General features: G+C 35.6%; 5 protein-coding genes and 1 long non-coding RNA gene across 12 annotated transcripts; 3 read left to right on the top strand and 3 right to left on the bottom strand.

Annotated features, from left to right (window-relative positions):
* Positions 1 to 266: 266 nt before the first annotated feature.
* On the bottom strand, positions 267 to 5,569 carry LOC104777427 (uncharacterized). Its single transcript, XR_766280.3, has 4 exons — positions 5,348 to 5,569; positions 4,939 to 5,007; positions 929 to 1,010; positions 267 to 521 (listed from the first exon to the last, which is right to left on the bottom strand). It is a non-coding gene; the product is annotated as an uncharacterized LOC104777427 (long non-coding RNA).
* Positions 2,441 to 4,865, top strand: LOC147947003 (ATP-dependent DNA helicase pfh1-like). The gene has a single exon (XM_087505919.1). The coding sequence runs from the start codon at positions 2,937 to 2,939 to the stop codon at positions 3,831 to 3,833; it is 897 nt and encodes a 298-aa protein (XP_087362045.1). The 5' UTR covers positions 2,441 to 2,936; the 3' UTR covers positions 3,834 to 4,865.
* On the top strand, positions 3,843 to 4,424 carry LOC147947004 (uncharacterized; the record flags this gene model as incomplete). Its single annotated transcript, XM_087496637.1, has 1 exon — positions 3,843 to 4,424. A coding segment is annotated over one exon (582 nt), but the record flags the coding sequence as incomplete, so codon positions are not given.
* Positions 5,570 to 12,194: 6,625 nt separating the features above from the next.
* LOC104777426 (uncharacterized) lies at positions 12,195 to 13,997 on the top strand. 2 transcript variants are annotated; one of them, XM_010501687.3, is made up of 5 exons: positions 12,195 to 12,625; positions 12,716 to 12,859; positions 12,990 to 13,224; positions 13,427 to 13,649; positions 13,746 to 13,997. In XM_010501687.3, exons 1-5 carry the CDS (start codon positions 12,278 to 12,280, stop codon positions 13,843 to 13,845), a joined length of 1,050 nt encoding a protein of 349 aa, XP_010499989.1. In that variant the 5' UTR covers positions 12,195 to 12,277; the 3' UTR covers positions 13,846 to 13,997. The 2 variants fall into 2 exon arrangements, with proteins under 2 accessions (XP_010499989.1, XP_087362147.1); XM_087506021.1 differs by having other exon boundaries at positions 12,202 to 12,625; positions 12,716 to 12,863.
* A 90-nt stretch (positions 13,998 to 14,087) lies between these two features.
* LOC104777425 (protein SENSITIVE TO PROTON RHIZOTOXICITY 1) lies at positions 14,088 to 16,517 on the bottom strand. 6 transcript variants are annotated; one of them, XM_087506012.1, is made up of 3 exons: positions 16,175 to 16,345; positions 15,348 to 15,818; positions 14,088 to 15,231 (listed from the first exon to the last, which is right to left on the bottom strand). In XM_087506012.1, exon 3 carries the CDS (start codon positions 15,124 to 15,126, stop codon positions 14,257 to 14,259), a length of 870 nt encoding a protein of 289 aa, XP_087362138.1. In that variant the 5' UTR covers positions 15,127 to 15,231; positions 15,348 to 15,818; positions 16,175 to 16,345; the 3' UTR covers positions 14,088 to 14,256. The 6 variants fall into 6 exon arrangements, with proteins under 6 accessions (XP_087362138.1, XP_087362136.1, XP_087362140.1 ...); XM_087506010.1 differs by having other exon boundaries at positions 16,117 to 16,333; XM_087506014.1 differs by having other exon boundaries at positions 15,940 to 16,317.
* Positions 16,518 to 21,487: 4,970 nt separating this feature from the next.
* Positions 21,488 to 24,892, bottom strand: LOC104777424 (translation initiation factor IF3-1, mitochondrial). The gene is made up of 8 exons (XM_010501683.3): positions 24,509 to 24,892; positions 23,981 to 24,071; positions 23,629 to 23,696; positions 23,266 to 23,364; positions 23,111 to 23,164; positions 22,933 to 23,001; positions 22,586 to 22,669; positions 21,488 to 22,458 (listed from the first exon to the last, which is right to left on the bottom strand). Exons 1-8 carry the CDS (start codon positions 24,728 to 24,730, stop codon positions 21,643 to 21,645), a joined length of 1,503 nt encoding a protein of 500 aa, XP_010499985.2. The 5' UTR covers positions 24,731 to 24,892; the 3' UTR covers positions 21,488 to 21,642.
* Between the last annotated feature and the right edge of the window lie 568 nt (positions 24,893 to 25,460).

The following is a 25,460-nucleotide window of genomic DNA, read 5'->3' as shown; positions in this document are numbered from 1 at the left end:
AACAAATAACTCTACTTTATGTAAGATATTACACAAAATGCCACTGTATTTAAAAACAGAATCTTAATCGTGTGCTAATTAACATAATTAATCTCAAATTATATTTACCAAATTAAAATGCCGATGTGGCAAACCTCTTTACATTACATACCAATACAACCAAATTCAAATAAATTTTGTTCACATGATCATAATGCTAATGAACACCACAAATGATATATACACAGTAGGAATTACATTACATAATAGGAATTAAAAATGACCTATAATATTAAATCGTATTTTAGTATAAATATTAATCGGAGTGTAAGATATAATATGAGATGATGTATGCTTAAACATGAGATCTATGATATGTTCATTAAATTAATTTTAACAGAATAGTCGTAACAATAACATAGTTATAATATAATGTTTTCTATCTATACAGGCCGACCTTTAGATCATCTAGGAGACTAGGAGATCAGAGCAGAGTGATAAAATCCCACCAATATAGACTTCTTCACACGTAAACAAAGAACCTGAACATGAAAATCAGAATACAATCAGAAAATAATTTACTAGATCACACTACAAAGATTCTCATTTCAACATAAACATGATTTGAAATTTAGTATCCCGCAACTACACAACTAACATATCTTACTTATCATAAATATCAGTTTGAGAACCTTCTCTAAAACAGGAGATCATACATTTTCCTAGGAGATATTGTACAAGATCTTCTTAATCGAATTATCCTTTCTTGATGATAAGATCAAACTGTAATCTCGGCGACTAAAACCTAACATATTCGCTGCTACAATTACTATATAAACAGCCCATTAGCAGCTTTCTACAAACCATCAACGCAATTACGCAAACATTTATCTTATAATTTTCAGCAAATGAGTTACTCAAAATGAATGGTCTAATGGCAATGACTTACCTCGCTGATGTCAAGCCGTACAAAAGCACTTGGCGGGTTCAGGTTAAGGTCCTACATTCGTGGAAGCAGTACACTGTCCAGTCTGGAGAAACATTGGAGATGGTGTTAGCTGACCAGAGGGTTAGTTGTAATAAACATAGTATTTTTATTAATATTTATTCAATAAATAGAAAACAACTTATATTCAATGTTTTAACTGCTTATTTTTCGTTTACAACCATCATAACCAGGGTTCCAAGATTCATGCTTCCATCAAGAAACAACTTGTGAGTAAGTTCGAGAGGCAGATTACAAAAGGTGAATGGAGGTTCATTGAAAATTTTGGACTAACCCAGGTGAGACGCCAGTACAGGGTTACTAACCATCCGTTTAAGATGGGCTTCGTGAACAACACTTATGTAACCCCGTGTGTGCCCATATCTGATGATATGTATCTCACATTGCCCGACTTTCAAAACATCATTGTTGGGGATCTTAATCCATGGACCATGTGGTGCTGTTAATCCGAAATCACCATGTATGGAGAATAGGAAATGTACTAAATTCTTTCCTAAGAAGTATGCTGAGGAGACTACTGTCGATAAGGAAGGCTTTCCAGTGTACAGAAGAAGGGAGACAACTGATTATGTAGAAAAAAATGGATTCAAATGTGATAACAGTTATGTTATCCCATACAATAAGAAGCTGTTGTTATGCTATAGAGCACAGATAAATGTCGAGCAACCAAGCTGGATCAGTTAAGTATTTGTTTAAATACATTACAAAAGGTCAGGACCGTGTAATTGTTGCTGTATTGCCAAATATGCCAGAGGAAGATGAAGATGAGTACCAAACTGGAGAGGTTCTAGGGAAAGAGAATAAGAAACCAGAGAATGAAATTAAAGATTATTTTGATTGCAGGTAGTTTTTCTAATTCAGCTAGGATTTTATTTTGTCTTTAATATTAGAGTCTTAACAATTTGAAATGATGATCACATATGCTTTTCTTTTGTAAACCAGGTATGTGTCCGCATGTGAAGCAGCATGGAGGATTTTTAAATTTAATATTCATTACCGGTCAACACCAATTGTTAAACTAAGTTTCCATCTAGAGGATGAACATCTGATTTATTTCAAGGGTGATGATGAGGTTGAAGCAATTATGCATCGAGATACCGTCGATAATTCCATGTTTCTAGCATGGATTGATCTTAACAAGGTTAGCTCTATTGCTAGGACGCTTACTTATCCAGAAATACCTAACAAGTTCACATATGATTCTAAAGAGAAACAGTTTAATCTAAGACAAAGAGATTTTGTAATCGGAAGAATAAATTATGTTCCTATGGTTATGGAGGATGGATATTATTTGCGAGTTCTGTTGAATGAACAGAGGGGTCCCAGAAATTTTGATGAGATCAAGACTGTTAATCAAGTGGTTTATAAAGAATATAAAGATGCATGTTTTGCTTTGGGTTTTCTAGATGATGACCAAGAATACATAGACGATTTAGTTAGAACAGGCTATTGGGGTAGTGGAAGCTTGGTTAGGCAAGTTTTTGTTGTCATGCTTTCTTTGGCTATATTACTTAGGCCTGAATTAGTTTGGGCAAAGACATGGGAGTTGCAGTGTGAAGACATTCAATTCATTAGAAGGAAAGCACTAGACAGACCAGGTATTGTATTCCACATTTAGGACATTTAAGTTTTGAGATATTCATCACATGAATTTATTTAGTAATCGTAAATTCTAATTTTGACTAATTTTAAACTTTTGTTTGCAGAGTTAGTTTTATCTGATGATGAGAAAAAGAAATTTGCTCTACAAGATATAGACATCAGACTTAAAAGAAATGGTAGTTCTCTTGCTAACTTTAAGTCAATGCCACAGCCACCTAGACGGAGTATTAGTGACTCTAACGTGTTGATAGTTGACGAGAAAAACTATAACCGTGAGGATCAGGGAAAGAAACATGCGGGATGGATAGAGCAGATGACTCCAGAATAGAAAAATGTTTATTCAGAGATAATGGATGTTGTAATATCTAAGAGTGGTGGAGTCTTCTTTGTATACGGGTTTGGTGGTACTGGTAAAACATTTTTATGGAAAACACTATCTGCTGCATTAAGGAAAGACGGTGAGATTGTCTTAAATGTTGCATCCAGTGGTATAGCATCACTTTTATTAGCAGGAGGTAGGACTGCTCATTCTAGATTTGGGATTCCATTAGTTTTGGATGAGCTTTCAATATGTAGAATGAAACCAAGTTCAGATTTAGGAAAATTGGTCAAAGAAGCTTCTCTAATAATCTGGGACGAAGCACCTATGAAGATTAAGTACTGTTTTGAGTCATTGGATAGAAGCTTGAAGGATGTAGTTGAAAATGGTCATAGCAAACCCTTTGGAGGAAAAGTTGTAGTTTTTGGAGGAGATTTCAGACAAGTTCTTCCAGTCATAAATGGTGGTTCTAGGACAGAAATAGTTATGGCTACATTAAATTCATCATATATTTGGGATCATTGCAAAGTTCTAAAACTTACAAAGAATATGCGTCTGGCAAAGGATATAAGTGTTGAAAAGGCGAAGGAAATTAGAAAATTTTCAGAATGGATATTGGATGTCGGAGACGGTAAAATTGCAGAGCCAAATGATGGGGAAGCAGAAATAGAAATTCCTGAAGATTTGCTTATTACAGAAGCCACTAATCCTATAGAAGCTATAAGCAAAGAGGTCTATGGTGATCCACAGTTTTTAAAAGAAAAGAATGATCCAAAGTTTTTCCAAGCTAGAGCTATACTAGCTCCAACAAATGAGGATGTCTATCAAATAAATGAGTATATGCTTGATCAAATGGAAGGTACGGTCTATATGATTCAGTCTGAATTTATCTCTTTGATGCTGAAAAAAATGATTAAACTATTGTAAATTTTCTTTGTAGGTGATGAGAGAATATATCTTAGTGCAGATAGTTTGGATCCTTCTGACAAAGAGTCCAAGAATAACCCCGTGTTCACTCCAGATTTCCTCAACAGTATCAAACTTTCAGGTTTTCCTAACCATAGGTTACGATTGAAGATTGGCTGTCCAGTAATGTTGCTAAGGAACATAGATCCTACCGGAGGTCTAATGAATGGAACAAGACTACAAATAACTCAAATGGCTGAATTTGTGATCGAGGCTAGAGTTATAACTGGGGATCGTGTAGGGGATAAAGTAGTCACTCATAGGTTGTTGATAACACCATCGGATACCAGATTGCCTTTCAAGATGAGGAGAAGACAGTTGCCAATTTCAGTTGCATTTGCGATGACAATCAACAAATGTCAGGGTCAGTCTTTGGAGAATGTAGGATTGTTTTTACCTAGACCAGTATTTTCACATGGGCAGCTCTATGTTGCTATATCCAGGGTTACATCAAGAAAAGGATTGAAAGTATTGATACTCGATGAAGATAGAAAGCCACAGAAGAAAACTATGAATGTAGTGTTCACAGAAGTTTTCCAGAATATTTGTTAATCAGACCGAAAGCAGCTTCTGCCATTTTCGACTTATAAGGTAAGGTGCTCATACGTGATTTATAAACAGTTTAACTCTTATTTTGATTGTAAGAAATCTCAGACTTTATTAATACGTTTCCGCGTTTGTTACAGGATTCGTTCATGAACAACCCGAAATAATGAATGAATCTTCCTCAAGTTTATGAGAAGTTTTTAAAGTGTTGGATGATCATGAACAACCCGAAATAACCTGAACAACCCGAAAGAAGACACATTTGGCTATCTCCTCTTTAATTTTAAACATTTGAAAGTTTTAGTTTTATTTTAAGACTTTAGATTGCATTTTAATGTTTCTGTTTCAAGAGATAATTTTTTATATTCGCAGTGATTTCTGGATTTATATTTATTCTGTTTAATGTTAATTTTGTTTAAATACACTGATCTAATTTTAATATAACTGCGCACAAAAAAAACATATTTAATATAACCAAAAACAATCAAGAAAAATGATTCAGATATGGATCACAACATACGTTTTTCATAGTAGTAAGTTGCATATGTCCACACTATCATTCAAAGGACCCAACCAAAAAAATTATGTCCTGCAAATAGATAAATGTCAAAAAGGATCATATAATACCAAACTAAAGGAGAGAAAGATGCGAAGCTAAATTTGTGCATATAGCGTGATTATAATAATATGATTGACTTACCAACGAATCAAGTTGTAGTGGTTTTATTGTTAATTTCACAACGGTGCTATAGCAATTTAACTGGAAATGTTTAACGATTACTATAGATTTTGAACTGGAAATTTAGAACGATTACTATAGATTCTAGGTGCGATTTGTAGAGAACAACTTGAACTAATTTCTGATTTGATTACATGGGTAAGAATCTTAATAAACCTAATTACTGATTATTGAAATTCAATAAACTAACCTCTATCGCAAATCCCAACTGGTTTCTCTCCTTATCCAGCCTCAACGGATTGCTTCGCTTGATTCGATTAGGTCTGGTTTTTTGGAAAACAAATCAAAGATCTCGAATCAAAGGCTTGATTCGATTAGTTATCGTAGCTAGGAGACGAAGAGATTTTTTTTTTCTGAAAATGGTCTGAAGGAAAAAGGAAAAAAAAATTAGAATAATAAGTTTAGGGTTTTTGGATGTGGGCTGTGGACTGGGCTTCCTTTATATTGTAGAGATATTGTATTATATAACTTAAAAACTGCTTAATGGATTGTCGATGGCCCATTATTTTCATTTGGTTAAACAAGAAAAACATATAATGTATTAACTTTAAGATTACATTGATAATTAATCTAATTTACATGTTATACTTTTTGTTTTGAATTTGGTTATGATGACAATAATATCAATTAACCCCTAATACTTAATTACATTACATGCTTATTCTAATTTATATATAGTCCAACATATGTATTTTGTCTATATATTTTAAAAAACAAAATTCTAATAGTAAAATTATGTGTTTCAAATATCAATATACAACACCTTCCACCCAAAAAAAAAAACAATATACAACACTATAATATATAATAACCCAGATAATTATAATCATATAATTCCAAAAAAAAAAAAATTCTCCCGCGCTGTCACTGCGGGTTATTATCTAGTTAATTGTTATTTTGACTAGTGATACATCCCTATTCTATTGACTACGAATTTAATGAAGTTTCTAACATTCTTATGTTGATTTGATTAGGTATTTAGGTTGCCAAAAACAAAATCTGCATTATAATTGTAAAACTTAATCAATATGGTAAGAAACTTGATAATTGCAGACGAAACATTGTTTTTTTTTCCCAAACAACTTGACCCATTTTTTTTTTTTAATATCTTAATATCTAGTGATCTCATACTCACTAGTAACCTACCCCCAATTAATAACAACAGCGGATAACAAATGATTCAACTCCAATAATCAATAACAATTAAAGAAATAACATAATATCAATTCCAACAACAATCCAGAACATAACCAATCATAAAACCAGCAACCCTAACATCCGTTCTAGACCACTAAGTTCCACACTAGCATCCTAACAAAAACACAGAGCAAACAACCGAGCCTCTAAAACATCCTCCTCTTCATAACCTTGATTCCATGATCACACCTTGCCTTTACTTGCGCTACAACAAAAAAGAGAGGCGTAAGTATTACCAGAAATACGTAGTGAGACAATCATTCCATCTACTGGACTATACACACAAGCAATAAGAACTCTCATGCCACAATCAACAAAAAATAAAACAAACCAGGCAATGCACATAGCAACATGACATAAACGGTCGTTGTAGCAGGGGGTAGACCGACGTTGGTCATCTGGTGTCGACCAACACCACAACTGGTGTTGACCGACACCTGCTCGACATTCCCGAATCCCTAATAGTGTCGACTGACACCTCCACATGGCGTTGACCAACACTCGCCAAGTCCTCGAGTCGTCCTTGCGTTGGTGTCGATCGACACCAGGATTGATTTCCTTCGAACAGAACCTCTGAAACTCGCATCCAAGATTCTCCTTTACGTCCCACAGGACCCCATGAACAGAATTAAGCCTCAGGAGTCACAAAAAACACACAGAACTCACAAGAAAACAACAACACATCACACATATCACAGAAAAACAGAGATCTCAACTTAGATAAACCATGGTCAGTCACTCACCTTTGCCAAAACAATGAGATTTGTAACCAAACGACGAAGCTAGCACCACAACAACCTTCCCACCACGTTCCTAGCCTTGGATCCACACGCTCCAGAAAGAAAACTCACTCACAGAATAAAGGATCTCCCTAAAACCTGAAAAACAACCTATGGAAACTCTCCTTTCTTCTTTTCTCTCTAAAACTGTGAAAAACGGCTAAAGGAACGAAGGAAATCAAGTTCTTCCTTTTAAACTCGAGTCTAGGGCTTACCTTAAACCAACTACGCGAACTAGAGGATTAAAATCGAACCGATTAACCCATCCACAAATTGTGACGATCGACACCACAAGTTGTGTCGATCGACACCCCTAATAAAAATCCACTTTTTGGTTCTCCGGTGTTACATTTTCATCTTTGATTATGATTCATGAATGAGACTTCTCTAGTTTCCTAACCAGTTCCTATGAGCTTTATATTTCATGGTATATAAGAAAAAGTTATTGTCAATAGGCCCCTACAAATTTAGTTTGCCTAGGATCTAAAACATGTGGAGACATGCTTGTTCGCCTATGATCTAAAACATGTGGAGACATGCTTAAACTGACGGTAGTTGTTTGGCCTCACGACTGGTTTGGATTATGCTACAATTGGTTTCACTGATCAAAGCCGTGGAAGAGCGATCTCGCTTCTTAACATAAATATTATGCTCATTTTTTTGGTAGCTTTTATTTATCCTTTCAAAATTAATATAATAACTTTTCATATTCCCATCATTTCATGACTTTAGTTTTCATTGTATGTTATGATAGGAAAATAAATATGGATTAATCCTACGAATGGACCTCCAGCAATTGTGGAAAGAGCCAATGTCATGGACTCATAGGAAAATGTCATTGGCAATGTCGGGTTGATCTTTTATATAGGATACAACTCTCATCGATTCAGCGTCTTCGCTAGGTCGCCTATTTAGATCTCTTCCCAAGGCATCCCCGCCTTTAGCTAGGTAGCTACACCCGATCTTGCTTCTTAAGATGGATTTTATGCTCATTTTTTGGTAGCTTTTACTTAACTTACAAAATTAAAATAATTACTGTTCATATTCCCATCATTTCATGACTTTAGTTTTCATTGTATGTTCTGATAAGAAAATAAATATGGAATCAATCCTCCGCATGGACCTCCAGCAATTGAGGAAATAGCCAATGTCATTGGCATTGTCGGTTGATCTTTTATATAGGATACAACTCTCATCGATTAAGCGTCTTCGCTAGCTCGCCTAGTTAGATCCCTTCCCAAGACATCCCCGCTTTTAGCTAGGTAACTTTCACTTTCGTGTTTTGTTTTGTTGTAATCATAAGCATAAATTGTTTAAAGTTGCTCCAACGATAATTTTTTTGCCAAGTGGTTAGATTCTTTTTCATATTCTATCCCTTCTTAATATTTTTAGTTGTGTTAATGTAGAAAAATAAAACTAATGATTTTTCTCTCTTTCATTCAAAAAATATATCTCTTTGTTGTTAATTTTTGGATCGGAAAAACTGTTCAACAAATATTATTTTATTATGCATGAAGGAAGAAATGAACCCATTGCCTGTTTTGAAGGCGCCCGACATGAGTTACAATGTGAAGCCGAAAAAAAATTTGGTGTTGGTAATGAAAGAGGTAGCTCATGTATTGAGATAGCATATGATCGATATATGCTTATCATACTTTTTTTTGGTATCAATGTGAAGATTTTATAACATTTTCGAATTTTTGACAGAAGTTACAAGGAATATAAATAGCAGAAACCAAAAATCTACAGAAATAACAGACAAAAACAACAACAATGAAGTGCCAAATTTGGAAATTTGTGTGGTTTCCACGACTCCAAGTTGCGAAAGAGTTGGAGTCCCATCCTAGTTGCAACAAGCAAAGTATTTGTTTACTTATCAAAATTAATAGGAAAAATGTAAATTTTAGCTTTTGGAGATTAGATAAGCCAAACACTCTAGTTTTGGTTAGTTTTCCTTGCGGAAATTAAATGGGTAAAGTTCAAACAACATGAATTATTCGTGGTCTGATTTTACAACTAAATATTCAAATGTTGGCGTTTGACTCAACACCGCTAAAAGGCTAAGTAACACCGTTTGCGGACATGTTGAAAACAGCTAAATTTTATAAAATTTAGATAGAAAAATTGAAATTTTAGTTGTGGATAAATTCCATGATACCATAATTCGGATATGAAAAAATGTTTTAAAAGTAGTCGGACCGTTTTCCCATTCAAACGACATAACTGATATATGTTAGGAAATTTCATCAGAAATGTCCTTTTCCTTAAAAAAATTCTGAATAATGCCAGTTTTGTCAACCCATTATCAAAAGTGCCAGTTTGGTTTATTATGACATGGGAGTAAAAGACTAAAATAGCCTCTTGTTTAATGAGGTGAGAAGCGTAGGGGGAATATGCGGGTGAATTCAAATTTGAGGTTATTAATGACGATGGGACTCGCATTAATGGCGCGATGGACTGTCAATAACAAGTTTTATTTTGTAAAAGAGGATTTAATTGGAGCTAATGCTGCCAGTTTTAGGACTAAAACAAAGGAGATTTGAAGAAGATAATTGGTGAAGAGGAGCTGAAGGGGGTTGTCGGACAAGCAGAGATATGTGTATGCATTTAATATGGTCGGTTGCAAAACATGGCTGTTATAGCATTTAATCTGCTCACTTGCAAGTTCTCCTGCATTAATTGTGTTTAAACATGTTTCCCATGTTTATGTAGATGGTCGGGAGAATGGGTATCCTGGTGGGTGAATGGATATGTGCTGATAGTGGGGTGTGGAAGTTTTCTGTCGTCATGGCCAAATGGCGAGATTTGTGTCCATTGAGAGAGTGACAACGTTTGAAAGCTTGAAGGCTAAGATAGGAGAGGTGTTGGGTGTCAAAGAGGAGGAAAGCAAGATAGAGTTAAGCTTTTGGCACCCAAGAGACACAATTTGCTTTACACAAGGGAAGATGCCCCCAATTTCAGTAGACAGTGATGTTGAGTTTCAACAGTTTAAAGAGGAGAATGAAGAGTGTGGTGGACTGTATTTATATGTATCACTGAAGAAGAAGAAATCAATGTCTATCGATGATGGACAAAATAATTTGTCTACCGCTACAGATATAAACCTTATTAAAGAGTTGGGGGACCGGGATGGACAAATCGTTATGTCTGCTGGTGGAAAAGAGTTGTTTTCTACTGAAGGTGGACATGTTGGTGAAGCAATTATGTTGTCCATTCAGGCTGATGTAAGTGCCAAAATAAATACGGATAATGGTGTAGGCAAATAAGTAGAATCAGAACTTGATGATGAATTGTTGTTAGAGTGTGTTAGAAATGTTGAACTTGGAGGGATCAGTTATTGGTAGAACACTTTTTGGTTGAGTAACTTTGTCTGTAGGAGTTTTATTTTGGTTGCCTATCAGAATTATAATGTCTATCAAAATATTAATGTCTAACGAATTTATAATATCTATCAAAGTTATATTGTCTATCTCGCAATTATTGTCTACCGAAATTAGAATCCTTAGAGGAATTAGAATTTCTACGAGGGAGAAAATTGTGTATGGCCAAGTACCATTAAATTCTCTATTGTCAAATGGTAATAGGGAGATGACAATAAGGAGGAAAAACAAAAAAAAAATACAGTTGTTTTACATTCAGATTAAAGATAGACCAAGAAACACTTAATTCGTTATACATCTATAAAATAGATAGACAACAAAAAATAGAAATACATGTCCGTCGCCTAGGAGAACTAAAGATAATAGGGTGGACGTAAATAGTAGGAAATCAAGTTCCAACGCCTGGAGAAACATAAGTGGGTAAGTAGACATAAAACAACATAATTATATGTCCATCGCCTATGAACATAAAATAAAAGGGGTTAGTTAATTGAAGGACAAACGGCTTATGAACATAAACAATGTCAAAATATGTAAATGGGGACATGGTTGTGATGGACATGGATCATGCTTATTTAGTATAGTCTACCCACAATGAATACATAAACTACCTGTGGACATACATTGACTGCGGTAACTGGTCCACCTGATGTAGTATAGGTACGGCGGTTTCGTGGTGTGCATACCTGCATTGAGGACAACCATGTCAACGGTGGTATCTAATACAATAAAACGACGAAATGAGGAAATTACTGCTCTACAGACCTTGACTGTTGAACCTAGTCCTCCATAGGCATAAGATACCCACTACCAGCGTGGTCATTAGACCTGCATTGAAGGCATAATAAGCGGAAAATTAAACAGTTTCTGCATTGCATTTGGTCTACTAAGACTTAATAAGCATCGACATAATTAACTATCAGATAGAATTGGTGGAGATCAAGATTGTTGTCTATTAGATAGAATTGGTCAATCAACATAGTATCCAGTGCGGGTAGACACAAACGAGGGAAGTAGTAAATGGTTTATCAAAGATTATGTATATCCTCGTTTTTAATTACTTGGTGGACAGAACATATGGATCTATGAACTCGTCTATCAGATCAGGTGCGGCTATCGAATAACAAACTATTATTTTAATAAATTGAAAAAAAACACAAACAAGGCTTGTGATTTACATGGCCTACATGCTAATTCGAGTAAAAAAAACACAAACTGATCTAGGAGAGGCGGTAGCGTCAGTTTGGTTCCTGTCGCTTGTGATCTCTGCATCTCACTCTACACTGAAACGAGAAAGACGACAGATTAGGGTTTGCTGGTTTCTGCAAAAAGCGTAAAAACACGAAATTATACTCTTACATACCAAGGGTCGTGTTCGGGAGAAGGTCCACCTGTCTCACCGACTACAGCGGGTGGAGGCAAAAGAGACAGAGGATTCGGCCGTAGAAATGAATGTATGAAGATTCATCATTACACTCGACGACGATGGACAGTTTCTTCGTAGTACCCATATGAAACGTCATAGAAGAGGAGAGAGGTGAATACTTGCAAACTTTGACACTATTCATGGCAGATTAGATAAAATTCTCTATATGTTACAAGACCTTAATTCACGTAAAGCATAATCCCAAACTACCCACTTAAGGCCCATTATAAGAAGAAGGCTCGATCCAAGTATGTTGGAAAATATAAACAACTATGGATAAATTAATTTAATTGACATGTAACAGTAGTCTTGTACAACAGTCGCCGAGGTTGAAGACGATGATAACAGTGGGATTTGCTCAACCAATTTCTCTCTTTTCCTTCACAACTAAATCCTTCGACAAGCCACAAGCTTCACGAACCAAATGGGTCTCTTCTTCTTCTCTTTCTTCTCCTCCTTCCTCGTCCTCTTCCGCTGAGACATTTCATCGAACAGGTTATGAGCAATTTCTTCAGAACGATTTTCTCAGTAGCATCACCGAAGAAAACAGGAAGAAAAAGAAAAGGGTCTTCTTCTTAGACGTTAGTCCACTTTGCTACCAAGGAAACAAACCCAGTTCTCAAGCTTTTGGTCACTGGATTTCACTCTTCTTCCCTCAAGTCAGCCTCACTGATCCTGTCATTGCTGTAAACAAAAAAATATCTATCCTTTTCTTTGATTCTGCCACAATTTTGTTGTCTCTGTTCTCCGGTTCATGAAAGATGTTATTTTTGTAGGTTATTGATGGAGAAGAAGGTAACCAGCAACGCCGAGAACTGTTGCCTTCATATAAAGCTCATAGGAAATCACCAAATCCTGGAAAATACTCCAAGAGACCACATCAGTTCGTCGATGAAGTTCTTAGAAAATGCAATGTGCCAGTGGGTAAAACTAAACTAGCTCAATTCTGTCACTTGGATATAGTTGATTAGGAGAGGATCATAGTTATTTGAATTAGCCATAGATGTAGATGAAAATGATCTGACTAAGGATCTTGTTGTTGTGAGCTAGGTTGTTAGAATGGAAGGGCATGAAGCAGACGATGTTGTAGCTACGCTTATGGAACAAGCCGTGCAAAAAGGATATCGTGTGGTTATTGCATCACCGGACAAAGACTTTAAGCAGTTGATTTCAGAAAATGTTCAGATTGTCATTCCATTGGCTGATCTCAACAGATGGTCCTTTTATACCTTGAAACACTACCATGATCAGTATAATTGTGATCCACAGTCTGATTTGAGCTTCCGTAAGTGCCTAAACCGAGTTATCTCTATAAACATGCCTGTTCACGTTTATTGCTCTGTGCAATTTTGCTTCGTTATGTGTCAAAACCAACTCAAATTAAGTGTTTGGCCAGATATAAATGCATGTCTGGTTTCAGCCAGGGAAGTATTCTGCATTTTTGACTATTTGGCTATACTAAGGCAGGACTATGGATTTGGTGACAGGATGTATAATGGGTGATGAGGTTGATGGAGTTCCGGGGATTCAGCACGTGGTCCCAGCGTTTGGAAGGAAAACAGCGATGAAACTTGTGAGAAAACATGGTTCTTTGGAGAGTTTACTCAGTGCTGCAGCTGTAAGAACCGTGGGGAGACCATATGCTCAAGAGGCCCTTACAAAATACGCAGATTACTTGAGAAGAAACTATCAAGTTCTTGCCTTGAAAAGGTTCTATCTTTCCCACTTTAAACCCTTTCATTTTGGTTGATTACGCATCACTTGTAAGATATTCTTGCTAATTCTGTAAGCATTCTTTTATGATAGGGATGTGAGGGTACAGATTCAAGAGGAATGGCTGGTTGAGAGAGATACAAGCAATGATTCAGAAGTACTGTCAAGCTTGTTCTCAACCTTGCGTAGATGATACTGAGAAGCTCTCAAGCACACCATCGCATTGTAGTTGATAGCAAGTTTTTGTAACCTTGAAAGTTGAAACTAACTGTCGACGTTGTAGTTCATATCAAATTTTGTTACATACTTTCATAGATATGAATCTAAATCCAATTTGTTGTATCATGAGAGATAATCAGTTCTTTTCCTAGATTGACACTATCACTATGGAGATGGTTGGTCCAATCAAAATGAACAATAATAGCTAAGAAAAAATAAAGAATCTAACTTTCTTATATTAGCAACAGATTATAAAAAGGAAATCCACTTTTTGCTTTCCTGATATTATTCTGGCGAAAACAAATTACAGACACAAAAGAGCTGCTAAGAAGCTAAAAACTAGAACATCTTACATAACTTAATACTCGACATATGTAGTAATTCCTTAGAGACTAGTATCTAAAACAGACTCCCCAACATTCCTGGGCGAGAAACCACAGGCATTTGCAATAAGCATTTGAAATGAACTCTCTGAATCATCAAACATCAGTCGCGGGAACTCATGGAACCCTCCAAAATTACATGTATCAAAGTTCATCGGCGAGAAAGACTCCTCAAAACTCATCTTCCCATCCGTCATTCCAGGCTGTGCGGTTTCTTGGTTGGCATTAGGTGCAGAACCGAGATTGAAGCCAACCATTCCTTGGTTGTTGTTCCCGAATTCAGAGCTCTCTCTCTGAGCAGATGTACTGGCTGAAGGTTTTGTTTCTTCAAGAGGGATTGCAGGCGTGTGTCCCTGGAACAGAGCTATGTGACCAAACAGTTTGTCTTTCCTTGAAAATGTTGTACCACAGGAACAGAGCCACTTGTTTTTCCCACAATGCTTCTCGTGTGTTTTCAGGTCTGCTATGACAGAGAACTTCTTGGTATGGCACCGGCTGCAAGTGAAGCTTTTGTCGCAGTGGGTGCGTTTATAGTGGTTCTTCACACACAGGATCGTTTTCAAAGGCTGGAACTTTTTGTGCTCCTTGTTACGTTTGCAACCCAGGAATGGGCACGAATACCTCTTGATCAGCATCGGCTCAGACCCGGGTACGGATTCTTTGTTCGGTTTGGCAAGAGCAGCTGCTGTCTTGTACTCATCTCCATGGCCTCTCATGTGCATCCTCAGATTGGCGTCTCTCTTGAAACCCTTGCCACAAATGGTGCAGAAGTGGGTATGCGGTGCGAGAATCTCCTCTTTCTCAAGCTGCAATATCTCGTATGAACCAGGAGGAAGGTTCTCCCCTTCCTCGGCATCATCTTCGTCTTTCATTTCATGTTCCTCCACAACATGGCTATCTCTCTCATCAACAAGAACGACCGGCTTAGGCAAATCGAACTCTTGGGCACCAGAGTTGTTGTTGTTATTGTTTAGGCTCTGTGAAGCAACGTTATTAGCCTCCCTTGCATAAGGGAACATGGCTGAACCGGGCTGCCCAGTGTATGGACCCGGAGCTGTTGACATATTATGCTTAACAGATGGAAGAAGACTACCTGCAGTTGAAATCAGCTGTATGATTATGGAAGTAAGATCCGTAGTTATAAGCTGCTGCTGCGCCAGCTCATCTTGACGACCTTGTTGAAGCTGCTGCCCACCACCACCTCGTCCAACAATCAGATGAACAAGATCCTGAAGCTGGTGAATCTTCTCCTCCATAAAAGATAGATTACTCAGCATCGTCCTCGGATCCCAAGCTTGAGCCCTAACTCCTTGAAGGAAATCAACATTAGCTTGCCCTGAAGCTTTCATGTCGTCGAAAACTTGCAAAGAAGGCGGCTCCACACCACCCATCTCATAATCCAAGATCGAAGCATCTTCCCACTTCTGCTGTGTCGTGAAACCCGAGAAAGCCTGGTCCGAAGAACAAGGCTCCCGTAACTTAGAAGAAGAGCTTCCCCAGTTGGTCTGGTTGCACAAATCGTCTTCAGTTTCCATTTTGATTTCAATAAAGAAGACAACAAAACCTACAAAACCATAAAGAATCAAATAATCAATTAAACAAAAGAACAAATCTTTATCAGAACCCATCTCAAAGAGTTCATCAAACACAATTCAAGTAACCAACCCATTTCTCAATATCAATACCTTTTATCACACAACTCTTAAAGATCCAAAAAAACCCCAAAATCAATTTAAAAAAAAAACCTAAATCACAACTCGCCGACAACAAAATTAAAAACCCTAATTCACTTCCTCACGATAGAAACAAAGTTTAACAAAAAAATCCAAATCGGTTCAAAGAAATTGAAAAAAAAAACTTACAGAAGTCAAAATTCACTTGAAAGAGAAAGAGAGATTAGATAGAAAAAATCAAAATCACCACAACAAGTAAAGGTTGAGATAGAACTTGGAGAGCTCCAATGGCCGCTTTAAAAGAAGAGAGATTATGATAGAGAAAGTGATGATGATAGAGGGAGAGAGGGAGAGAGAGAGAGAGAGAGAGAAGCAGCGCCAGAGCGGGGCTCATGTCCCTGGGTGCTCTCCTCTTTCTGATCTACCCAATGTAAAAAAAGTCAACCCATTCATCTCATCCGTTCATTTCATATGTCTATCAGATCGGACGGTCTATGTTCGTTTTGTCGCATCTAACACCGTAACAATTACATTACAGCCGTTGATATATGAGACGATCAAGTAAAGTCAACCGATCATCTCAGCCGTTCAGTTTATATGTATGTATCGGTTTCATTTTATCCAACGGTGTGTAATTGTTTTATTATCGCATCAATCACGGTAACGATGTATCACAGCCGTCAGTTTATTAATATATTTCTCTTTTCTCTTTCGTGTCTATTCCAAGAGGCTTCATTTTGCAATATTTGACTTGGCTACTTCCATAATTGAAAATTGTGCAATATATTTTTATTTTATTTCCCAACTAGACATTTAAGAAGAATTTAGAACAACACTAGATGATATCCAAATTGGTGGAAAAGAGCTTTTAGGGTTAAATGTTGTCATGTATGATGACTAAACAATTTTTTTATAAGCAATAGGATGACTAAAACTGAAGAAATGAGAGATCAAAAGAAATATAAATTGCTAAAATTTGTTTTGGAAATTTTAACAAAATTAATTTATATTCGAAATAGAAGAATTTTGTCAACTCAATTGGTGGAGTTGCATATCCTGGGAAACAAGTCCTACTTATACAACCTAGACTTTAGTTCTATATAATTAACACACTTCTTCACCAAAAAAAATAATATAATTAACACAGTTCTTCTATATAACAAGTAAGTTTACAAGAAATAATATTTGATAATATGATTCATAGAGAAACAACATACCAATGTTTTGAAATCCGACCCGGATTATAAACCGGAGTAGCTCTCGGATCACTGAGTTATCGGGTCAACCGGGTTCGACTACGGGTCAATTATGTAAAATATGTTTAATATATTTATATAAAATAAATATTTTTAAAAATATTATAAAAAGAATATCATGTTTAACAAAGTATAAAGTTTAATAATAATAATAAAATGATTAAAAATTTAAATCCACATAAAAAATAAAGAACACTAATAAAGCATTTTCAAAAATAACCAACTATTCTTACGCAAAGTTCGAGAGATGACAAAGAAGTTGAAGACGAGAGATGTGTCTTAAGTCATGTGTTACCGTCTAATCTCTAAACGAATAAAAGGTTCTAAAAGTAATTGAAACTGTGAATCTCTATATATTTTTTAAAAAATCAAGTAAATTTTTTTGAACCGTTAACCGGCCGGATCAACTGATTCACTGGATTGCAGATTAATAGCGGTTTTTTGGGTTTTGCCAATTTTATTATTATCAATTATTAGCACTATATCCAAACCGTCTTTAATATTTAGTTCTCAAGAATACCATTTTGTTATCTATGTTTATGCAAATCTATTTTTATTTTTAATAAATTTTTGTTTTTTCAGAATTTATTAACGTAAAATATGGAACGATAACTTTTTAACTTGTCTTAATTCCATCACTTGTGACGTCAACCTACGGACAAACATAAAGCTAGCAAACCCTAAGTTTTCCTCCAACAGAAACTATGATATACTATGATACTACTCCGGATAGGTACTTACTGTATTACCACATGAAAAAATCTGGATAGGTATCGAAAATAACTAAGAATGAATATCTTGAATAAAAGCTAGCTTCAAACAAAAAGAAATAAATATGAGGATAAAGTTACTTAAATTTTGAGAAACCTCTAAGTTCAATTTACATCTGCCAAGTGGTGTCACCTGCCACGAAGGTTCCGCTCGTGCATGCACTCGCTGGAAATCTGGAATGCCACAATTGAATACTCTTTAAAAGAGTTGAGAAAATAAAATAAAAAATTAATGAGCTAATCGTTGATTGGGAAACACAAGATTCCCACATCCTCCTAATGAGCTAATTAAGATTGTCACCATTTATAGCAACAACATTCACCATTTTCAAAACCTATATAGGTGTCGTTCCCTTTATCTTCGCTTTGGCATTTCTCGATACTTAGCTTACAACCCCCAAACTTCATACCTTAGTTAACTAGTGCTCTTTTAATTCATTTTTATTTACAAGAAAAAGGAATTTTAATCAAAGAGTTACCAAATAGACAAAAAAAAAAAAGATATACACAGAACTTTCAGACCATAAACGTCTAGCTTAGTAGTTTGTAGTACTATTAGTTATGTTCGTGTGTCCTTATCGCTAGGAGAACTAGGAAAATTTTATTTTTAGGAATCATAATATTTCTAAGCATTATCAAAAATAACATTTCTATAATTAAGGTTAAAATGTTACCAATGTATGATAAATATAACATAATAACCTAAGACGTAAAAATCAAAAAAAAAAAAAAAAAAAGTGAATCCAAATAAAACGAATTAGCGTGAATCCATTTGAAAATAAAAGAGGTAGTATTTGTAGGAGTGTACAAATCCAATTAGGATTTTGAGAAATAAGAGAAGGACAAAAAATGAGTAATTGTTTGGACAAAGTGGGCAAATATGATTGCACGAAAAAGTGGTGGGAACCTCTCTAACTGTAGTGACTAGTGTCTATGACTCCTGATTACATCAATTCCCTATTTTTAGACAAAAGTAAAATCAACCATTTATAACATTAATCTAACAACCTTAATTCCAAAAACACTATATACAATACGTGTGCACCACTTTCAATTCTTATTTCTTTCATTACTTTATCACAATAACAACATTTTTCCTTGTGTTGAAATGTAAACATGATCACCTTTTCCATAATTGCCACTTTAATTCTGAAAAAGTTGAATTCTATTACATATGAATGATGTTTTGTTTTCTCTTTTTCTTTGCCGGCTATTGTTATTCATATAGTCCACAACAATACTTCAAGACATTAGTATTTTAAGTTTATAAAGGACTAGATTTATAACGGGGACTATAATTTTTTTGATTATTAATACAAACCATTGAATATAATTATAATTATTTAATATGAAAATATAAATCTATATATATGTCAAATTTATATATGTACCAATTAAAATCTAAAGTTAATGTACCAATCTAAAGTTTATGCAAATATTGAAGTCACTGGCACTGATAGAGCGATGCCCCTTCTCAAGTAACTTCTCAAGTAATTTTTCATTATCATTTTGTCTAATAACAAACAGAGTTCGGTCAAGTTCTCTTAGTGTTGAACGATCAACAACCACAACACAAAATTCTAATATTGTTTCACCTTTAAACTCTAAATCAAGTAAGACAATCCCCTCTTCTCCCTCTTTAACTTGCCTACTCATGTTTTTTTTCTGTATAACCACAAATAAACAAATTCCATCTTAGAAAAAAACTCTACATAGTAAAAGCAGACATATTTATCAAAGAAATTGTTTTGATTCTCCTAAATCTACAAACTCATAAGACTACTCTAACTTTTAAATATGTGTACTTATCTAAAAATATAATTCTTTTAAAATTTTAATTAAAATTATATAATCTACTACTACTATCGTAATTTTTTTATAATACAAATAACTTTTTCAAATTCTATTTTAGTATTTTTCACTATTCTTTTTCTGGTGCGTGTGATGTTCAAAATAACTTTTCTTTAATATAATTTACTTCAAGTAACTTTCTATATTTTCCTTAAATATATACATTATTTTAATCTTTGAGCAATTGATTAATTATTTATATTTTTCATATATTTTTGTTTATGTAATTTTTATTCATATTTTATTTTGATATATTTTTGTTGTATTTTTTTCATTTTGTTTTTGATATATATTTTAGTTTAAATTATTTAAAATGATTGTTTTTAATAATAAGAAAAATATTAAATAAATAAGTGAATTAATTGGTACATTAACTTTAGATTTTATGTTCTTTAATGATGTGAATTAATTTATTAAAATTGAAAATAAGAATTGATGAGGTAGAGGAAGGATAAAAGAGAAAAACCAACTTTTATTTATATATATAGATACTACTCTCTGAAAAACTGTCTTAATCAAATGGTTATAACATCACTTCAGCAATCGAACCTATTAGAAATTCAACTCTACTAATCGTAGCAGAGATTACTATGGATTGGACATACTCTCCGGTTTAAACCTTTATATTTCTTTGCAAAGTTAAACTCACGTGTCGCAAATATATCGAGCATGGTGGAATATGTGTAAGATGTTGCATAGTGCACAAATTTAGCATTTATATATATAGATTATTATTTATATGTTTCGAAGAGTCATTTTGCAAACACTACAACAACAGTAACATGGTGATTATTTCAAAGCACGTTCGCCAGTTGTGTGGTCTATATTTTAGCATTTTACCCAATATTCTAATTTCGTTGAAGTGACAATCCCTATCGTTGGAAAACATATGCAATTCCACAATAGTAGAAATAAAATAAAATAGAAAATCATAATAATATTGAGATTATTAAAGTGTCATTCATTCTTAAAAACATTATTCCATGTTAACATGTGTAAGCGTCTAAGCGAGTTGATTTGATTTGGCTTTACTTGGAAAGAAGAAACATGATGCATGCTGGATCGTAGGTCAGTATGGCCATAGGCCTATAGTGATGATGGATAATAATGATGCATGATGGATGAATGTGGCCATAGTGATGGATTGGATGATAATGATGCATGATGGATGATGAATGATGAATGTGAACATAGTGAGAGTTATGGTGCAAAATGAGCGTTAAGCCTTTAGAAGCTGCACCACTCTCTCCTCTTCCTCCTCAATTGTACAATGTTTTATTTCCTACAAGTTTTGTTGTTGTACCTCTCTCTGTGAACACGATGTCGTCTAGATGACTCCAAGCCCGTCCTCTTGCTGCGCTCTCTGTCCACGTAAACCTCTTCGAGAGCGGATTAACCCGAGACTTGAACTCATGTGACGTCTCTCAAACATCACACCCTAGAATCCAAACCAAACCGTTGTTTATTACACTACACAGAGTGTGTTTTAATTTGTTTTAAGACTGTTATTTGTATACAGTATTATTTGCGATTATATATCTATTAATACAATCAAAAATCAGACATCAAAATCAACAAAAAAGATTTCAATCATTAAATAATTTTGATTGATTTTCACTGCCTAAACCCATCTTTAATTTAGATTGAAACTACTTCTAACATTTTCGTTCATGGATTATTGAGTGGTAGTGACCAGAATTTTTTTTGATGAGGGTTACAAGTGTACGTGTATGCATGGACTATTATTAGTTACACGTAAAAAATGAGCCATCAACAAATCTCCCAAGAAAAATATCAAAAATATTGCAACTCTACGGGTTCAGTGTGTATAGCATGTTCTACTTCGTTTTTGGGGTGCTGAAAATCCCATAACCTGAAGTCTGCCCATTAGATCTTCCAGGGTCCGTAGGTTGTTGGTTTGGAGTTTCATTTGGCAACCGGGTTTGTGGGCGTGGTGGAGCTCGGGGCGGGTTTGGTGGCTGAGGTTCAAACCGGCCGGCAGGTTGTTGATTTGGAGCTTGGTTTTGAAATCGTGGTGGAGGACCTTGCCGGTCTGGGTGGCGGTTTGGATATGGCCCAGAGGGTTGCTGATTTGGAGCTTGGTCTGGGAACCGAGGCCGTTGAGGACTTGGAGGCTGGTTTTGAAACTGAGGATCAAACCGCCCTGTAGGTTGTTGGTTTGGAGCCTGGTTTGGGAATTGATGCCTTGGTGCATTTGGAGGCTGGTTTGGAGACTGAGGGTTAAAACGCCCCGTAGGTTGTTGGTTTGGAGCTTGGTTTGGGAACCGAGGACGTTGTGGATTTACATGTTGGTTTGGAGCCCGAGGTTCAAACCGGCTTGTATCTCCATCTCCTGAAAACTCACTACTTGGTTCTCTTTTTGCGTACGTCTTCTGGACATGAACTGGTTGGAGCTTCTCAACACTGATCCTAGGTTCAGAATTCTCTACATCTCCCTGATCATCAACACTGGACTCTCCGGCCTCCGGGCTATCAGTCTTTGGTGACTCTTTCACTCTTGCAGATTTCATGTCCAAATCTTTCATCTTTTTCACCCCTCCTTTCTTGGGTGGGCCAAACTTGGCGTGTCGAACTATCACAACTGCGCTTTTTCTATCCGCCTCTGGTCCAAACTCCACAAGTGCATCCCCAATCTGTACACATATAATTAAGATAAGGATGGATGTTATATACAAGAACTCAAACCAAAACAAGGACGATAAAACTACAATACAAATGCGAATAGAATACGTCATAGAATATAAAGATGCACGGACTTACATAACAAGTGAAGCGAAATAGTAACTCAAGCAGTTTTTCTGGTTCAAGCTCCTTATGCTTGTCCTTGTCAGGCACTGCATTGCACTGTTACACAAAACAGAGAGAGACAAATACAAAGTTGCTCACCAAGAATGTTACTAAATTCACCTCAAATTAAGGAAAAAAAGGGGAACATTGAGGCGATATGTCAGCAGTTTGAGTTACACCGCAGCATCACAGAGGTCAGAACAGCTATACTGTTTACCATAAATTTACACACTCGCAAAATAATCTCTTTTTCAGGAGTTTCCCACGAAAGTCCATTAGAAACCAGTACAAAGGGGTCCAGTGACTAAGAAAACTACTACCTTTACACGATATCCACTTTCCATCAGCTTCAATGCTTGATCAGATTTAAACTTTAGGTCCTTCGCCTCCTAAAGAAAAAAAGAAAGTGAAACAAAAATGTCATTGTAGTATTTTCACTACCACACAGATAAGAAGGAGAAGAAATATATAGGGTAGGGCGTTTCTAGAGAGCCATACAATTTTTGGAGTAAATCTAATTTCCTTGACTTCAGGTCGAATAGCTTCAGCCCTCTAGAACAAGGTAAAACAATAAACTTAGGAAACAAATACAACTAGTATTTCGTACAAACAAGCAGGAGAAATTCAAAGCATGGATAGGCCATATCACTGACCTTGGCCTTAGCACGTTCTTTTCCTTCTTTAGCTTTTTTGTACTTCTCCAACGTGTATTTTACAATTTTACACACAGGTGGCTTAGCATCTCTTTGGACCTACACAGATTTAGAAATATGTAAAGAGATAGACCTACCTCATGAGAAATATCATTATAAGCACAGTCGTCTAAAGACAAAAAAGAAAAACAAAAGTTCATCAGCAGAACTATAGTGTGGCAGCCAGAAGTAGACTATGAATATCATCATACTACCCATGACGACTACCGCACTTCTTTCAGAAAAGGAGACACATGGCATAAGAACATTTTACAAAGATACAAAGATCTCAAGTTGCAATCATATTTCAAGTAACAAAGTTACCTCAACTAAGTCACACTCGAGCTCCTTCGCCCGCCTGAGAGCTTCTCTCAGAGACACAACAGAGTGTCCTGCATAATGATAAAACGATATCACACATTCATGATTCTAAGAATCCTCTGAAAATCCATTTTTCTATTTCTATTACTTTTGCTAATGAATACTAAAGCTGTATTTCGGACTTCTCACATATGTCACCCACCTCTTTAGTAAAATCTACAAGAACAAAAGTTTTTTAACTGCCTCCATCTAAAGATAACTTCACCGAAAATACAAACAAATTCTTTCGCTCTTTCTTTATTTGTACATTGCTACAAATTTCTACATAAAAGGAGAAAAATGAAATAATATTAACCTTCCTCCGAAACCAATCTAACATACTCGCCAGTAATCTTCTCATTGAGACGTGGACCATCGGAGTCAGCTTCCTCTTCCTTCTTCCGTGACTTGAACAAGATCATCGATATACAAAGTTAAGAACAACTATGACATCAAGATCATACTACAATATAACAGCTCTGAACCAAAACATTTTGCTCACTCACTCACTTATAACATCGACAAATCTAAAGTAGCTGAATACAATATAAAAACAACATCATGCACAGTTCCAGATCTTTCCATACGCATCATCTAATGAAATCTAAAAGCCAACGATCCCTTCCCACATTAGCATATCGAAGGACCAATTAACCAAACTGGAATGCCATATAATTATATACAAATGGAAGAATCGAAGCTAACGAAATTGCATAGCTAGCACAGAAACAAGAAACTGCAAATCCTAGCTACAAGAGATTGGATAGCCATAACCGAAGCTACGACTACATGAATTGCATAGCTACCATAGAAAGAACATAGAAGAAGAACACACAGTGAGTACCTGAGCTGAAGTAGCAAGGAATCTGAGATTTTGGAAGATATTAGAAGGTCTTGTACAGATATCTGAATTTGGGATGTCAAAAAAAGACAACTTTGTTGTCTGCTTCACAGCATGAGTAAGCGAGGTATTAGAAGCAAGACAAACTTGAGTGTAGCTCCTCCTTGTTAATTGGTTTGATGCGTATTTGAGAAACGAACGATTGATGATACGCCATACAGCCATTAGAACAATAGGCCACGAGATTCCCACAATTGGGAACCCGAAAAACCTAAGTTTGGAAACCGCAACAAAAGCTTTGATTTTGGTGGTGAACGGGGGAGTTTCAACGGCGGTGAAGAGGGGAAGGAAGGGTTCAACGTCTGATGATCGTTGCGATTTATTATTGTTTTGTCTTCTCAGAAAGCAAAAGCTTATTGGGCTTTGTTGGGCTTTCTAATAAAAACATGAGATTTTTAATGTAACTTGTGATATCGTTTTTAGTCCTGGGACAATCTTTCTAGCGTCGGTTTGTTTTTGTTTAGCTTGTAAATCTGATATATAGAGGCATTCATATATTTTGACCAAAAAAAAAAAAAAAAAGAGGCATTCATATAATGTAATTCACTACTGCATATATCCGATAGTTCATCAACTAGTGGTCAATGCTCAAATCATCTATAAGGGGTATTGTTGCCGACTCAAATAGATCCTTGCTAAGAAAACTTTGGTGCCTCATCTATAAGGGGTACTACTAGGTTAACACAATCAAATTTTTCCATAAACGTCATTGTAATTCTTTAAAAAGTTGAAAAAAGTGCGAGTTGATTACATGAGCGATGTTTGTTATTTATTATATTTTTTTTTTTTGACAACACATTACAAGATCAGCTCAAATGAGCCAATTGGAAGGAAAAACGTTTACAAAGGTAATTGGGTGTGACTCGGCTCTAGCACGCTGTGCCAGCTTATCTGC

Source organism: Camelina sativa, chromosome 3, assembly GCF_030686135.1.
Source record: "Camelina sativa cultivar CO46 ecotype springtype chromosome 3, ASM3068613v1".
In the NCBI taxonomy this organism is placed as follows: Eukaryota; Viridiplantae; Streptophyta; class Magnoliopsida; order Brassicales; family Brassicaceae; genus Camelina; species Camelina sativa.
The sequence above is the reverse complement of the archived record's forward strand: the minus strand, read 5'-3'. Positions and strand labels throughout refer to the sequence as shown.